The 15,385-nt window shown below is 52.3% G+C and overlaps 1 protein-coding gene across 1 annotated transcript in view; it reads right to left on the bottom strand.

Moving 5' to 3' along the window:
- Window positions 1-15,179, bottom strand: part of FGF12 (fibroblast growth factor 12) — a 127,043-nt gene extending 111,864 nt beyond the window's left edge. Inside the window, exon 1 of the mRNA XM_054983190.1 lies at window positions 14,505-15,179. Coding sequence (XP_054839165.1) covers window positions 14,505-14,703 — 199 coding nt within the window. The 5' untranslated portion in view covers window positions 14,704-15,179. The remainder of the gene's footprint in view (window positions 1-14,504) is intronic.
- Between the last annotated feature and the right edge of the window lie 206 nt (window positions 15,180-15,385).

The raw sequence follows: 15,385 nt of genomic DNA, 5'->3' as shown, positions 1-15,385 counted from the left end.
AAGAAACCTCATGGAGATCTAGGTGAGAAAAAATACATTTGTATGTGTGCTCATTGAAAACGCAATGCATTTCATAGTAAATCTGATGCTATATCAATCTGAGATTTAATTGAGAGATAAAACCCCACCAGGGGTCGCCGTAAGTCAACTATGACTTGAGGGCAGGATTTCTTCTTCTTTTTTTCAATTGAGAGGGAAGCTGGCCTGGCATAGCCCAATCTTGTCAGATCTCAGAAGCTAAGCAGGGCTGGTACTTGGATGGGAGACCACTGAGGGAGATTCTGCAGAGGAAGGCAATGGCAAACCACCTCTGTTTCTCACTTGCCTTGACCGCCCCGTGCTGGATCGCCATAAGTCGGGTGCGACTTGAGGGCACTTTATGCACACAGCCGAGTTGATACTTGTTGCATTTATTTGTTCCATTCTCATAGGTTTTATTTGAATCATCCTTTATATTTGGATACCTTGCTTTATTTAAAAAGTTAAAGAGTTTATTTCGATAAAGAATAAACATGAAGCTCTGGAAGAAGGTGCTGTGTGCCTTGGTGGGAAGAGTTAAAACAAGGAGAACCTCTATAAATTATTATCACTGATTGACAGGCTCCCCGAAAGAGCGGGCTCTTGCTTTAGGTCTCAAATCTACAGCTTTCACATGTATTCAGAGATGGAATATACATTTTGACACTGGACCGTTCATAAGCTTTAATGAGACATGGTTAAGCAATCGGCTCCAAGGGGTTTCTTTTGTCTACAGCCCCCCTCCCCACCCATGAGTATAATTTGTAACAGAGCAGTGAGCTATACACAAAATAAAAATACATGGGTCCTCTGTGCAAAGCCTGGAATTTGGGGGTTCCATTCTCACTTGGGAAAGACTGGCCCTGAGCCACAGATTTGGGGAGCCAGTCATGGCGAGTATGACCCGTGAGGCATGTCACCATATCTCCTGCACAACTTGCGCAGGCCCCATTCATTTCAGTGGGGCTTCTGTGGGAGAACACCCCCACCCAAGGTTTTGCAAGTTAGAGAGATGGGCAGGTGTGATATTTGAATTTCCACCATAGGCACCAAAATGTCTTGGGACTGCATGGGCTCTAACCTGGTGGATTTTTTTTTTAAGGATGGAGGGGGAAGGAGCATTTATGTACAACCTTCACATTGCTTAAACTACCAAGGGGAACTCCACAGCATCACATTGAAGTATTGGGGTCTCAACGTTTTGACTCCACCCTGTTCCCCTCCACCCTTTAAATTGGTTTAAAGTTTAAACATTTACTTGCTTGACTTGCAATAGATGCTTTCGCAAGTGCCTCATGGATCTCTGCCTTGGCAGCATTCTGAGCAGAAGTATATTTATTTTGCAATTTGCCTTTCAACATCTGTTTGCAGAAGCAAGGAAAACTCACACCCACCAGATTATTTAACAGCCATATTTCCAGAGACTGTCTAGTATTTGATTTTCATATGGCTGCTTCTTATTCATTGGAGGGGAGGCGATGCATTAACCTTATTAACCAGACCAAAAAGGCATTTTTAGGTCTGACGAGTGATGTGACAGCCCACTAAGCAGTCAGCCGCAATGTCTGTCTGAAGCAACCTTCACATGATTTGCACCACACAGTCGCATCTGCTCTTTTTCTGAGGCCGAAGGCTGACTGAGTGCAGCAACTTCTATGAGGTTGATGTGAGCAGGACTGAGGGTTTTGCGAATGGGTGGGCAATGGAGGCATGTCTTGCTAATAAGAGTAACGTGCATTCCCCCAAATACACAATGTGACTATTTGAGTGACACGCCTGCAGTCCAACTCCCCCCCCCCCCCGCCATTTCCATCTGGCCCCTAGCATGGCTGGTAATCCTGGGATACCCCCTTCCCTTTATTACACACCTCAGGTGCTTTCTTCCGAGCAAATGGGGCAAAAGGCTCTTTAACCCCTTGCTTCCCAGTATGGACAGCCTCAGAGGCTTTGGCAGAGGTCTTCCCTTCCGCAGCCCAGCTGTGAGCAGCCAGAGACAAAGCCAGTGGGAGGGAGCAGCTGCACTGAGCTGGCCCAAGACTTCTGCTAAGGCTCAGATTGGGGTGAAGGGGGGAAAGGCCCTTTGCTATAACAGAAGTAGAAGAGATTGCTCATGGAGGAAGAGGCAACTCTGCCAAAGCCTCTAATGGAACATGGAGCCCTTTGCCTCTTCTTGCTCGCCTGGGTCACTCAACGGGCACTGAGCCTTCAGCCCTTGCTCAAGAACTCCCAATGGGGACCCAAAGTAGCCTTTTCTGTCCTGGTCCTGGCCTGGAGGAACGGTCTCCCGCTGGAGACTCGAGCCCTGCGGGCCCTGTTCCAGTTTCACAGGGCCTGTGAAATGGAGGTGTTCCACCAGGCCTTCGGCTGAGGACCAGGGGGTGTCCTTTCAACCTTCCACCTAAGGCCACCACCTTTTCCATGACTGCCCTTGGCCATGTGTATGCCCACATGCTATGGCTCATATGCAGCTGTCGATTGTTTGTTTAAGTGGCCATATATATATAGACGGTGCCTGAACTATTTTAATGATTGTTTTTAAATTACTTCTGATTTTATAGTTTTTTATAATTCACTTATTGTACTGTATGCATGTTGTGAGCCGCCCTGAGCCCATTCGTGGGGAGGGCGGGGTATAAAATAAAATAATCATTCTCCTCTCCACCATTCAAGGTGAGGGGCCACAGCTCAGCCGAAGAGCCGCCGCTTGGCATGCAGAAGGTCCCAGGCTCCGCTCCCAGCATCCCTGATGAACCAATGGTCTGCATCACCCCCTTGCATCTCAGGACAGGTCGTATGCTTTTATTATCACACCCACACTTACCCATACACCAGGACTCTAAAGAATAGCAGGTGCATTCAAGGTAATCAATCTCAGTGTCATCAGTAATGCACATGTATGAGTTCGAATCCTTCGTGATACAGAATGCGTACAAGTGAATATTCCCTGGTTCTGTTTTTCATAGTCTACCTCAAAGTCTGTGCATTCTTAGCAATCCCGTTGTTTGTCTGTTAATTATAAAACCTCATTATCATGCCTGAGCATTGGTTTGCTATTCCCCAGACCCTTATCTGAAGAAACTCCATCCCACAGAATCACAGAATCATCGGGTTGGAAGGGACCTCCAGGGTCATCTAGTCCAACCCCAACCCCCTCCAAGTCCAACCCTCTCCAGGATCCCCAGCCAAACTGGCCTGGCAAAAATTGCTTCCTGACCCCGAAGAGGTGATCAGCATTACCCTGGGCATGTAAGAAGGGGCCACAAGAACCAAGCCTCTTTCCTGCCCTCCCCGTCACAATGCTGGTAGCTCAACCTACGGGACCCTTGTGTATATAGGAAAAGATCCCAATGTAAGTTAACCCTAGTGGTGCTGGTCTGCCCCCTAGATGCACTTAGAGGGATGTTTCTGGTGCCAGAGAACAGTCACATGCAGCCATCCAGGTAACAATATACATCGAAGCGCTTTATATAAGCAGTATAACTCGAGCTGATTTGTATGCAGTCTCCACTATTAGATCACATGATAAGGAGTTTACTGAAGGTCTGAGGCTGGAAAATCAATGACCACGTCACACCCTGAATCTGGGGTGAAGCTACAGCACATCAGTGGAGAGTGAGATCTCTGCCCTGAATGTCCATATCAGTCGCCCTAAATAATGGCATGTATCCAACCATCCGTCCTGACCTGGACAGCCTTTGCATTTCTAGATAAGAACGTCAGGGGCATTTTTACATATTGGTTTCTGGATATGTGGCTTTGCTTCCTTACAACAAAAATTGTATGACCACTGAGGAAGGCCTTGGAGCCAAAACGTGTATGGTCTGGTTTCCTGTTAGTCTTCTGACTGTATCATGAACTGTATTTGGAGTACGTTATACCTATTTTAAGCACGTGGGTAGCCTGCAATTCTGGCACTATGTGAGATTGTGTACACTATATAATTTGAGATTGTGTACACTATATAATGTCCTGACCTGGATAGGCCATGTGAGCCTGATCTCATCAGATCTCAGAAGCTAAGCAAGGTCAGTCTTGTTAGTAATTGGGTGGGAGACCTCCAACGAAGACCAGGGTTGCAGAGGCAGGCGATGGCAAACCACCTCTGTTAGTCTCTTGCCATGAAAACCTCACTAGAGGTTGCCGTAAGTCAGGCGCTCTCCGCCACCACGTGCAACCACCCACGGACTCTTGTGCAGCAAGGCCTCACCATTCCTGCCTTCTCAGCCAGTCCACTGAGCCTCCCAAAGTTTTTCCCCTGGAGCATGGAGGCAAACTAGGTGGTTTGCCGTGGGAGGGGGAATCAGCAGAAATCTCTGCCCCCTCTTCTACAAACAGGAATGCAGTTCCATTGTAGGAACTGCACAGCTGTATGTGTTCCAATTTCTGATGACTGACAATAAATACCGAGTGGAGCTGAAACCCCCTTTAGAAAATGGAGAGGGTTATTGGACTTGAGAAGCAGCTGGCCAACAGAGTGAGAAAAGCTCTGTCAGGAAGAATGGGGCTTTCTCCAAGTGAGCACCGAACTTGCAAATCAAGCAAATTGTGCCCTTCGGCGATTCAGGGTGAAAAGCCTGCATGAACCATAGATTGCTTCTGCGTAGGGGTGCTGTAAATTAATCCCCCCCTCCCCGCAACAACTGCCCTCTGCAATTTATGATTGTGCTGTCCTTTATGTGCTAGGGCAATTGCCAGACATACTGAGATAAAGCCCTTCAAACACAAAAGTGTCATATAAATGCTATTAGTATCGGACCCACAGCAAGGGAATGCCAGCAAAAGATGCTTCGCATGCACACAGAAGGGGGAATTCTCCTCCTCTTAGTAACTGCTCTGGCAATGATGATAGAGATACTTTAGCAAGCAAGGGTATTTTAACGCTCCAGAAATGCGCCGTCCCCAAACAAAATTATTTTCTTCTCTTCTCTTCTGCAACAATTCCTTCGCTTGTAGACCAAAGCACATCAACAGGAAATTGCAGGGACGCACTAAAGGATCTCTGCAAAATGTATGTCCGCCCCGGCCCCCAGCTGGCACATATTTGCATCATGCATGCGTGCACACTCTCAACAAACAAGCAGCCGGCTTCTCTGCCAAAAGTTGCCCACTGCAGCAAGGAAGTATTCTCTGTCTGAGCCATGAACTCTGCGGAAACCTGGCTCTGAGCAGCCTCTTGCACAGTTTATTCATCTGTCCTGATGCGCCTTGATACCCAACGGGGGATGCACAAAGCGGCTTATTAAAATTCAAGCCAGAGATAAGAGGGAGATGGGCCTTCCAAGGGCTTTCAGGGGTGTTTGAAGTTAAATCTGCCTCTCCGGACCTGGCAAAGGAGCCCGCTGAGAAAGGAGTGATTGGCAGGACTAGAAAAATCCCAGCTGCTCCACGCACTTACAGGACCCCCAAATTTTCCCACCCAAGCTGCAAGCTGGAATCTTTGGCCACTCCTAAAGACAGCCCTCCAAAATATACCTGAGTTAGGGAGAGGCTCAGCCTGCGCATAAGAAAGGCCAGGAGCGTCTCTTTCTTGTTGGGGGGGGCACCCATTGACCCTACAAGCAGGAGCATGGGGGGGCAGGATAGTTTGCTTCACAAACCATCCACTTCACCAGCAGCCAGGATCCACATTTACTTATTTGCTTTGCTCTGCTCTGCTCTGCTTTGCTTATACCCTGCCTTTCTCCCCAAAGGGCAGGAGAGCTCCCTAGCTCTGGGGCACCCTGTGCCCCACAGAAAATCCAAAGAGAGGTGGAGAATTGAAACGTGCAGTGGCTTGAGCTCACAAAACATTTGGAAATGATCTTTTCTCCTTCAAGTGAGATTCATCTCTTAACCACTTTATCGGCTTAACCAGACAGAAAGCTTTTAGATAAGCCAATTTGAACACAAAGGATGGGGGAAATAAATAGTTACACAAACAGATTGTCGACAAACTCTTCCCTACAATTTCAAGGGGTTTCCAGAAGGGGCCAGAAAAAAATGCTCAGAGGCCAGGCCCAGCCTCCTGCACATCAACCTTGTGAAATGGGAAACGGGAGATCTGGGTTCTAATTCTGCTCCCGGTGAAGTCTGCCCTTTTTCAGAGCAGTTCAGGGAATGCCCTGAAGGTTTCAGATACATCCCTGACCCTTCAGAGAACCGGAGCTTGGGCCGGCCAGGAGTCAGACTCAGCATAATTACCGTAATGCTACAGGGAGAGATTTGGAGAAGAAGAAATCCAAATTACTTGCCACGAGCACAATTTTCACGCCTGAGGCTTGAATCTAGTCAGGCAGCCTGTTCCACAAAAGACGGTGGCGTGACCCCATGAGCAGCCAGGCCATTGGAATAAGTCACAGAAAACCAGGGGAGGTGAGACAAGTCAGGCCCTCCTCCCGCCCCCCCCCCCCCCCCGCCTGTCTGTTAGGACTGGCGGAGAGACCTTTCCCCTCAAACAGAATCCCTGCAGGGTAGGGTTGCCAGCTCCAAGTTGGGAAATTCCTGGAGATCTGGGGGGAGAAACCTGGAGAAAGTGGGGTTTGGGGAGGGAAAGGACCTTGGCATGGCATAATTCCATAGAGTCCACTCCCCATAGTAGCCATTTTCTCCAGGTGAACTGATCTCTGTGGCCTGGAGACCAGTTGTAATTCCGGGAGATCTCCAGCCACTACCTGGAGGCTGGCAACCCTACTGCAGGGCCAAACATTGCCTTCCACTTTGAGGGAGATAATCCAAACTATGGTGTTCCCCATTATTATGTATGGACGAAGCTGAAGTTGGTTCCCAGTTCCCAGTTCCTTATTCGCACTTCCTAGTTCCTTATTCACACAGCAAAACACAAATATTGGGGGAAGTTGAAAAGCTCTGTACCCCAAAATAAAGACTGTAGGAGCACAAATCATACACCTCCCTATTCAGCAGACTCTGCCCTTTAAGTGGACATATACTGGGTCCTCCTACAAAGCCCAGTTCTTGAGTTAAGAGCTTCAAAGTAGGGTAAGAGATACAAGCCCTCTGTGCCCCCCAAACAATCTTGGATGGCCCCAGATCACACAGCCCTGCACTCACTAAACTGCCCCCTACAACCAGATTGGTGCTGGTGCCCATCCAAACACTGGTTCTGGAGCCAGGACCTCCTGTTTGGGCTGCCTGTTGGGAACAGCTGCGAATAAGGAACTGAAATACGGAGGTGTATGATATGTGCTCCTTCAGTCTTTATTTTGGGGTACAGAGCTTTTCAACTTCCCCCAATATCTGTGTTTTGCTCTGCGAATAAGGAACTAGGAACTGTGAATAAGGAACTAGGAACTGCGAATAAGGAACTGGGAACTGGGAACAAACTTCAGCTTCGTTATGTAGGGATGTGAAAGTTGGATGGTGAAGAAAACTGACAAGAAGAAAATGGATTCATTTGAAATGTGGTGCTGGAGGAGAGTTTTGCGGATACCATGGATGGCCAAAAAGACAAATAAGTGGGTACTAGATCAAATCAAGCCTGAATTCCCCCTAGAAGCTGAAATGACAAAACTAAAGCTATCATACTTCAGTCACATCATGAGAAGGCAAGATCAATAATGCTAGGGAAAGTGGAAGGCAGCAGGAAAAGAGGAAGACCTAAAACGAGATGGCTGGACTCAATAAAAGCAGCCACGTCCTCCAGTTTGCCGGATCTGAGCAAGTCTGTTAACGGTAGGACATTCTGGAGGTCTTCCATTCCTAGGGTCCATGGATGGGAGGCGACTTGATAGCACACAACACACACACACCCTCGGCCCCACTTCCCATCTACAAAACGAAGGCAGCAAGCAAGGGCAGCCCCATCTCGGAATGGCTGCAAAAGCCCTTTGCAAACTGGAAAGGTCACACAAGTCATTGTAAATAACAGATAAACAGAGCAAAGAAACGCCCCTCCCTCCCTCCCTCCCTCCCTCCCTCCAGACAACAGCCAACCAAAGCAGCTGCTGACAGGCAAACCAGCCCCTCCGCCAATCCCTCCACAATGCCCGGCATCCCCTTCCCCTTTCTCCCACCCGCCTAACTTGGGGTGGAAGCCCTTGAGGAAAGGCAACGTCACTTCAGAGTTCTGAACAGACCCTGGCACTCAGGGGCCTCCAACCCACGTTAAATGATCAGTGCAGCAACACCGCCAGCAAGGACAAATCTGCCCCGCTGCTCAGCGCCACACAAAGCTCCTCAGAGCCAACCTGGCGCCCCTCAAAAGCATTCTGCTCCTTGACTAGCGCGAAACAGATGTTCCGACACCAGCAAGTGAGAGACAGCTGGCACTGCCCCCCACTCCGGGCCAGTCGTTGTGGCCCACCCAACTCTGCCATGCAATGGGGCTCTAGCTGCTTCCCCACCACAATCCTACCCAATGCTCTACGCCGGTGTACCCACAACACAGCAGCAGTGACCAAACTGGCACCCCACACAAGTCCCTATGCGTGTGAGGCCCCTGAGCCCCTTCATATTCACACCAACTCAGCAGCTTTTGCTGAACTTCCATAGAAAACGGTTCCCTCCAATTCCTTCTGCTCCAGTCCAGACACTTAGTTTTGCAGGGCCAAATTTGGGTTTCCACAGTCCAGGCAGGGGATTAATGATTGGCAGGGCTTTGTTTCTGGGAAAAGAGGTGGCGGAACTCCGGTGGAGGGCAATCTCAACTCCCCTCTGTCTGGAGATCAGGGGGCGGGGCCACCAGCCATGTGACCATTTTCTCCGAGGTGCCAGAACTCCGTTCCCCCGCGTTCCAGCTGAAAAAAAGCCCTGATGATTGATGTCTCTCCCCCCCCCATGCCATCCTGGATGCCTGGTCTACCCACCTACACCAGCCCTCGTCTAGCGTTGCTATTTACAAGAGAAGGGGTCCTCTGGTTTAAAGTTCTGCATCCTCCAGCTGTGGCGGCTGCTTGGCTTCGTTGAGCATGAAAGCACTTCTTGGGGGAGGGAGGGGGGTTCACAGTGAGTGGGGGAAGCCGCCGTGGCTAGTCCGAACCACTCTACAAAGGCGGCAAGCATTGGGTGTGCCTTGCATTTGGGAGTGGAAGGGAGTGTGCCTCTGAGCATGTGCAAAAACCTGTCCTTTCCCATGAGAAAGACAGTTCTTATGTCAGTAAGACAAAGCTGTGTGGCTTCTGAAATAGACATGAGGCTTGGAAACTCCCATTTCACAAGAGAGGTACTGGGGGAGCTGCCTTAACCCATCATACGCTGGCAGAAAGAAGAAAAGAGAGCCAAGGTGGCCCAGGGAATCCCAAAGCACCTGCGCTCCGGCAGCCAACCTGAGGCGCCCACCCGCTGGAGCAGAGGCAGCGGCACAGCTGCCCCGGGGAAGGGGGAAGGCCCAGCAGCCAACCAGCCATCTTTTTAACTGACCCCGAGTGTATTGACTGCCCTGTTACTCTGCAGAAAATTAAGAGTCCACTCCTCAAAGAGGCAATATTTTTTCTACCGAGTAGGAGATTAAATGCTACCTAACGGCAAGCAATCATGGTGCCAGAAATCCCTTCAGAGTGTGTTGCTTTTCTAAAACCGTTGGGCTTTTTTGTTTCATCGTGTTTCCCTGAATGTTACGGACTGGCAGCTGTTCATGGGGGGAAGGCAGCCATTTTCACTCAGTGTGTGGACCGGAGAACATGAGGCCAGCTATGGTCCAATGAGGCCAGCACCCCACTCACACGGGAATCAAGCAGATACCCCTAGAAGGACAACAAGCAGGGTATGAGGATCAAGCCTACCCCCTGGGTATTCAAAGGCTTACTGCCTCTGAACATGGAAGTTCCATTTAGTCACTGTAGCTAATAACCACTGACGGACCTATCTGGGCAATGACGGGCCAGCAGCAGAGAGCAAGACCGAACGGATCCCGCTACTGCAAACAAGCAGGGCTGTCAATCACACAAATCACATCCCAGGCACGGCCCTGAAGCTGGCCTGGTGGAGAAGAGGATGTGTTGGCTGCTTTGCCAACCGCGCCAGTGCATCCAAAAGAGGGAACTGAAGGCTTGCTAAGAACAGCCTGTGCAGAGAAAGAACTTCAGATGGCTCAAGAAAGGAAGCCAAACCATACGCTAGAGGGAGGGGGGGGATCTCCTCCCACCCCAAGCCACTGGCAGGGAGCTGAATTTTTCTTCTGCACCTAAATGAGAAGCTAGTCTACACAGACCTTGGTCTAGCCCGTATTTACTATCCCATGTGGGGAAAAAATAAAAAATATTTATCGGAAAACGGCATTCTAAAGTTCTTAATTGTGCCTTAACAGAGCCAGCGAGGTGCAACGGCGGGAGTGCTGGAAGAGGATCTGAGAGGCTCAGGTTCGAATCCCCCCTCTACCATGGAAGCTTGCTGGGTGACCTTGGGCCAGCCAGACTCTTTCAGCCTGACCTACCTCACAGGTGGTTGTGAGGATAAAATGCAGGCGAGGAGAATGTTGCAAGCTGCTTTGGGTCTTCTATGGGGAGGAATGAGGGGGCATAAATTAAGTAAATAAGTAAATAAATCAGTACTTATGCAATACATCAGGTTTCCCCACGCAGGGACTTGTATACAAGGGAGATGCTGCTTTTAACATGGTAGGCAGCCGTGTTGGTCTGCAGTAGAACAGCGGGATCTGAGTCCAGGGGCACCTTCGAGCGCAGCAAGATTTCCAGAGTAGAAGCTTTTGAGAGTCAAAGCTCGCTTCTTCAGATATCTGAAGACAGCAGGTTTGACTCTTGAAAGCGTATATCCTGAAAATCTTAGTTTCTAAGATGCTACTGGACTCCAATCCGGACGTACTTCTAAATCTGAAACTCTGCCCAGACCAGGCAAAAAAGTTTCAAGCCAGAACTGCCTCTTTTTTTTCAATTCTGTTCCTTATAACTGGTGGCAGCTTAAATGAAAGAGTTCTTGAAGTATTTTTCACAGCCCCTCTCAAAGGCTTCATAGCAGGAGGGATCCAGGACTGGCCAAGTAGATTTATAGCTCCTGGGGCAGAAGTTCTGCTGCCACCCTTCAAACCCAGGGAAATGCTCACCTGCGTGGTCCTAGAAGTGTGATATGCAGAGTCAGAGCAGAGGCCAAAGGTACTCCTGGGACCTGAAGCCGAGCATCTTTCGCTCTGCGGGGACCCTTGGCCATGCTGACCCAGTGGAATATGGGCTGCTGCTCCCCACAACTGCAACCTCACCCCTTAACAGAAGCTGGCAAACTTCAGTATGGCTAGAAAATGCAAGCTTTGGCACGGGTGGACACAAGCCACACCTGTGCAACTGCTGAGCTAGGACAACACAGAGGACATAAACGTGACCATCCCACTGTTTCACATGGGGCCGCTGGACCCTTAGTCACTTGTGCCCCCCTAGGGTCTACTCTGGCAGGATCTGGCCCTAAGGCACAGGAGGGTCTTTCCCAAATAGTGATACCGAAGCTCCACTGCATCCATGCAAGGCAAAGAATGCACCACTGCGCCCCTCATTCCCCCACTGGCATCTGGCACCCCACATTGCCCAAAGCATGCCGTAAGATATGCCAAGCTATGCGCTCCAACTGGTGGGTGCCACGGCACCAATACACCGTCCCCCAGGTTCATAATGACAACGCCTAGGATTAGAGAGGACGCTGTTTCTGGATCCAGACTTGGAATGGAGGAAACGCCGCATGGAACCACTTCCTCTCATTTCCAACAGCCCACGTTCTCAAGACCAGAGGCTACAAACACCAGCCTCGTGTTTCTCTCATCTATTCATTGCCTCGCCCCAAACAGCTGCAGGAAACAGAAGAGAGGCAGTGTGAAAGCCCAGATGCTGTGCTGCTCCCCCAGGGAAATGCTGTGGCAGGGACGGGTTTCCACCTGGACCACTTAAAGAGAGCCCAGGGCTCCCTCCAAGGGGGCGATTAGAGGCAAGGGAGGGAAGCCAACAGCACAGGGCAGGACTGTGGACATAAAGGGCAGCCCCCACCCCTTGGGGGCTTTGCAGGGGGAACGGCCCAGGGGGGTGAGCCGCACGGCAGAACAGGCCATTTCCTGGGGGCTTAGTCAGCCCCACTGCTGGCAATTCCAAGATGCCTGAAAACACTTAAAGAGGCTGCCTGGATGCCTCTGGAGCTGCAAACAGAACAGAACGGAGATCCAGACTGGGGCCAGGGGTGCCTGAGGGCCGGCTCCTCTGAGGCAGCGGAGGGGGACATCACACATCTTCCCCCAAGGGGTGCCACGGTTAGCACAACAGCAGGTGTGAGCTGTGTGATGTCTGCTGAGACATCAACAGAAAGAACGTCCATCACACCCCTCCATCTTTTCCTCCTGCCCTTCCTCCAAGGAGCTCCGGACAGTCCACCTGGTTCTGCACTTACATTTTATTCTCACAATAGGTAGGTTTAGGGAGGTCACCTATGGCACTTTGTGGATGTGGATTTGATCCCGCAACCCAGCGCTGGAACCCACACAGCACGCTGGGCCAAGAAGATCCAGAGGAGTTGGCGGTGCAAAACGGTAAAGAGTCCAGTAGCACTTCTAAGACTAACCAACTTTATTGTAGCATAAGCTTTCGAGAACCACTGTTCTCTTTGTCAGATGCATTGTCAGCTTTTGAGAACCACGGCTCTCTTCATCAAATGCATCATCAGCTTTCGAGAACCACAGCTCTCTTCATCAGATACGTCAGATGCATCTGATGAAGAGAGCTGTGGTTCTCGAAAGCTTGTGCTAGAATAAAGTTGGTTAGTCTTAAAGGTGCTACTGGACTCTTTACTATTTGGGCCAAGAAGGAAGGTTTCCAAGAAAAACAGTACTTCATCCTTGACCCTCTGGCACCCCTAGTCCTTAGACAAGATGGGAAATATCAGAGCGAGGTGTAACACATTTAAATCAATCTTGTTGGGTGTGCAAGTTTCCAGAAAGACAAGCCGGCTATTTCCAATAGGACAGGGCAAAAAGGTGCAAAGATTCTTGGACCTGACAGCTGCTCTTAGGAGGAAAGCCTTCTCCCTCTTGGGTATCTGCAAGAGACCGTGGGCATGACCGTGGGCATCCCGAGGCAGCTTTCCTGGGGGTCAGTCCCCAACATCCCCGCCTCGCCCCACTCACCTGCCCCAAACGAACGCGCAGGTTACGAGTGGTTTTTGCGTCTGCCTTCCTTAGCATATTTCAGGAGAAAATAGATATTCCTATTTGCATTTGTGAATGCAGACACATAACTCGGGGGGGGGGGGGGCAGGCAGGAATATTGACCTAAAACCCGCTGGATCCAGATTCCAGAATAAAAGGGCATGTGTTCTGTGGGGAGCTTAATCCGGAAAATGCCACGCACAAGCGCTCCAAACGATGGGAAAGGCAGGCTGTGCTTTTCTTTCTCCCACACTTCCCAAATACAGCAGGGCTTTGCAGACAAGCAGTTCTAACCTTTTTGTGTTTTGTTTGTTTCTCGTGTTAATCAACAGGAAATAAAGCAGAAAATGACGAGCCAACATGTATCATTCACAGTGCAACGTGCTCTTTGTTACCCTCACACATACCCATTTTACAGAAAGTTCGAGGTCAAAAGGCAGCCACTTGGCACACAGCAAGTCCCTGGCTGAGTCGGAAATTTAGCTCCGGGAGCTCCATAAGGGCTTCCACTGAACCGCCCCGCCCCCACCCACAAACCTCTCTCTCCTTCATCCCTGTACCAGATTTCTTCAAGGCTGCAGTTCTCTGCATGCTTACTTCTGAGTAAACTTGCATAACGTGGGGCTTGGACGTAACTACACAGACTTCAGGCCTGCAAACCGTCACCACGATGTGTTAAAGGCAACCAGGAAAGGAGCGAAAACAAACAGGGATCTGGAAGCACCTTAAAAGCCAGCCCAATTTTATTCCAGCCTAAGGGGTGGTGGACTAGAGGCCACTCGTCATGGAAGCTCAGGGGTTCAAGGAAGTCGCTTGGAACCCCCTCCCAGACAGGCGGAGGCTCCTTGGGGCATTTCCACATGCCACACCTGCGGCCTTCACAGTCCAGGGTGGAGACTTGACACAAGTCTGGCGGCAACCAGAGGTGGATTCCCCAATTCTGCAGCAGCCGACCTGAGCCTGCCCCAGGCTGCCAACTGGCCAGGGAGCCACAGCAAACCCAGGTCTCCTGACCAGCGTCTCCGTTTGCAAACGTGCTTGCTGCATTCACAGACTTGGGCATGCAACCGAAATACTGGATGCAACAAAAAGGTGTCATGCGTGAACCACAAACCCGGGGCCTTGGACACAGCTGAGCCCATATCCCCGTGTAACACCCAACGATATCCACACACGCCCTCAAAGGGCTGGGCCCCGCCTGCACCTTCTCAAAAGCAAAGGGAAAGTACTCTGCACATGCTCGGGGGCCAGTCCCCATTGGGTCCCCTATCCTAGAACTACAAAGCAGACCCCCTAAAGCACCGTCTCTAACGCAACCAGGGAGAAGGAGGGGGCTGCTTTCTGCGCGTGCCCCCGGCCCCCTTTCCGGCAATCCCCCCAGCCGGCCGGCTGCTGGCCCTGCGCCGCGCCGCGGACTGACCTGGCCTCCGCCGGACGTGCCTCTTCCGGCCGCTGCAGAAGCGCACCTTGCTGAAGACGCCCAGGACGTGTCTCTCGCAGAGGGAGCGGCCGTCCTTGCTGGGGCTGGTGCGGCGCTTGGAGGCCGACACGCGCTCGCTGTTGGACTCGCGCGCCTGCCGCTTCTGCCGGATCAGCGAGCTGGCGATGGCCGCGGCCATGGCCGGACGGGGCGGCCGGACCGGCACTCAGCGGCCGCCGGCCCGCATCGCCCCCGACGGCCCCCGCGGCGGCAGCCCGGCCCGGCCCGGCCCAGCCCAGCCCAGCCCGCGGCCGGGGAAGGCGAAGGGGAAGGGCAGGCGCCTGCAGAGCCGAGCGCAGCCGCTCCGGCTCCGCTGCGCTGCGCTCCGACGGGAGGGCTCTGCGGCTGCCCGGGCTCGGCGGCGCGGGGCTGGCAACAGCTGGCCCGTCGGGGCGCGGCGCGGCGCGGCGCGGCTCGGGAGACGCGGCTCAGGCGGGGCGGCGGCGGCGCGGTCCGACGGGGCGGGCGGGCTGGCCCCGAGCAGCGCTGCCTGGCGGCGAGGCGCGCACGCCGGCCCTCCTGGCCCGCCGGCGCCGCGCCCCCGGCCCCCGGCCCTGCCCGCGCCGCTCCGGAGCTGGGGGGCGGGCTCTCGCGCGCGCCCGCCCGCCTTCCCTCGCTGCGGCTGCCGCCTGCCGGCCTCCGCCCCGAGGCGCCCGCCCCAGCGCCCCAGCCAGGGGCCGCCGGGCCGGGCCGGGCCGCCGGGCGCTGCGCATGGGCCCGCCGCCGCCGCCGCCGCCCGCACTGCCAGCCGCGCCGCCGTCGGAGGCGCCGGGCTGGGCAGGGCTTGCGGGCTTGCAGCCTCCCTCCGCTCTACGCAATCC

Source organism: Eublepharis macularius, chromosome 6 (assembly GCF_028583425.1).
Source record: "Eublepharis macularius isolate TG4126 chromosome 6, MPM_Emac_v1.0, whole genome shotgun sequence".
Lineage (NCBI taxonomy): Eukaryota > Metazoa > Chordata > Lepidosauria > Squamata > Eublepharidae > Eublepharis > Eublepharis macularius.
The sequence above is the reverse complement of the archived record's forward strand: the minus strand, read 5'-3'. Positions and strand labels throughout refer to the sequence as shown.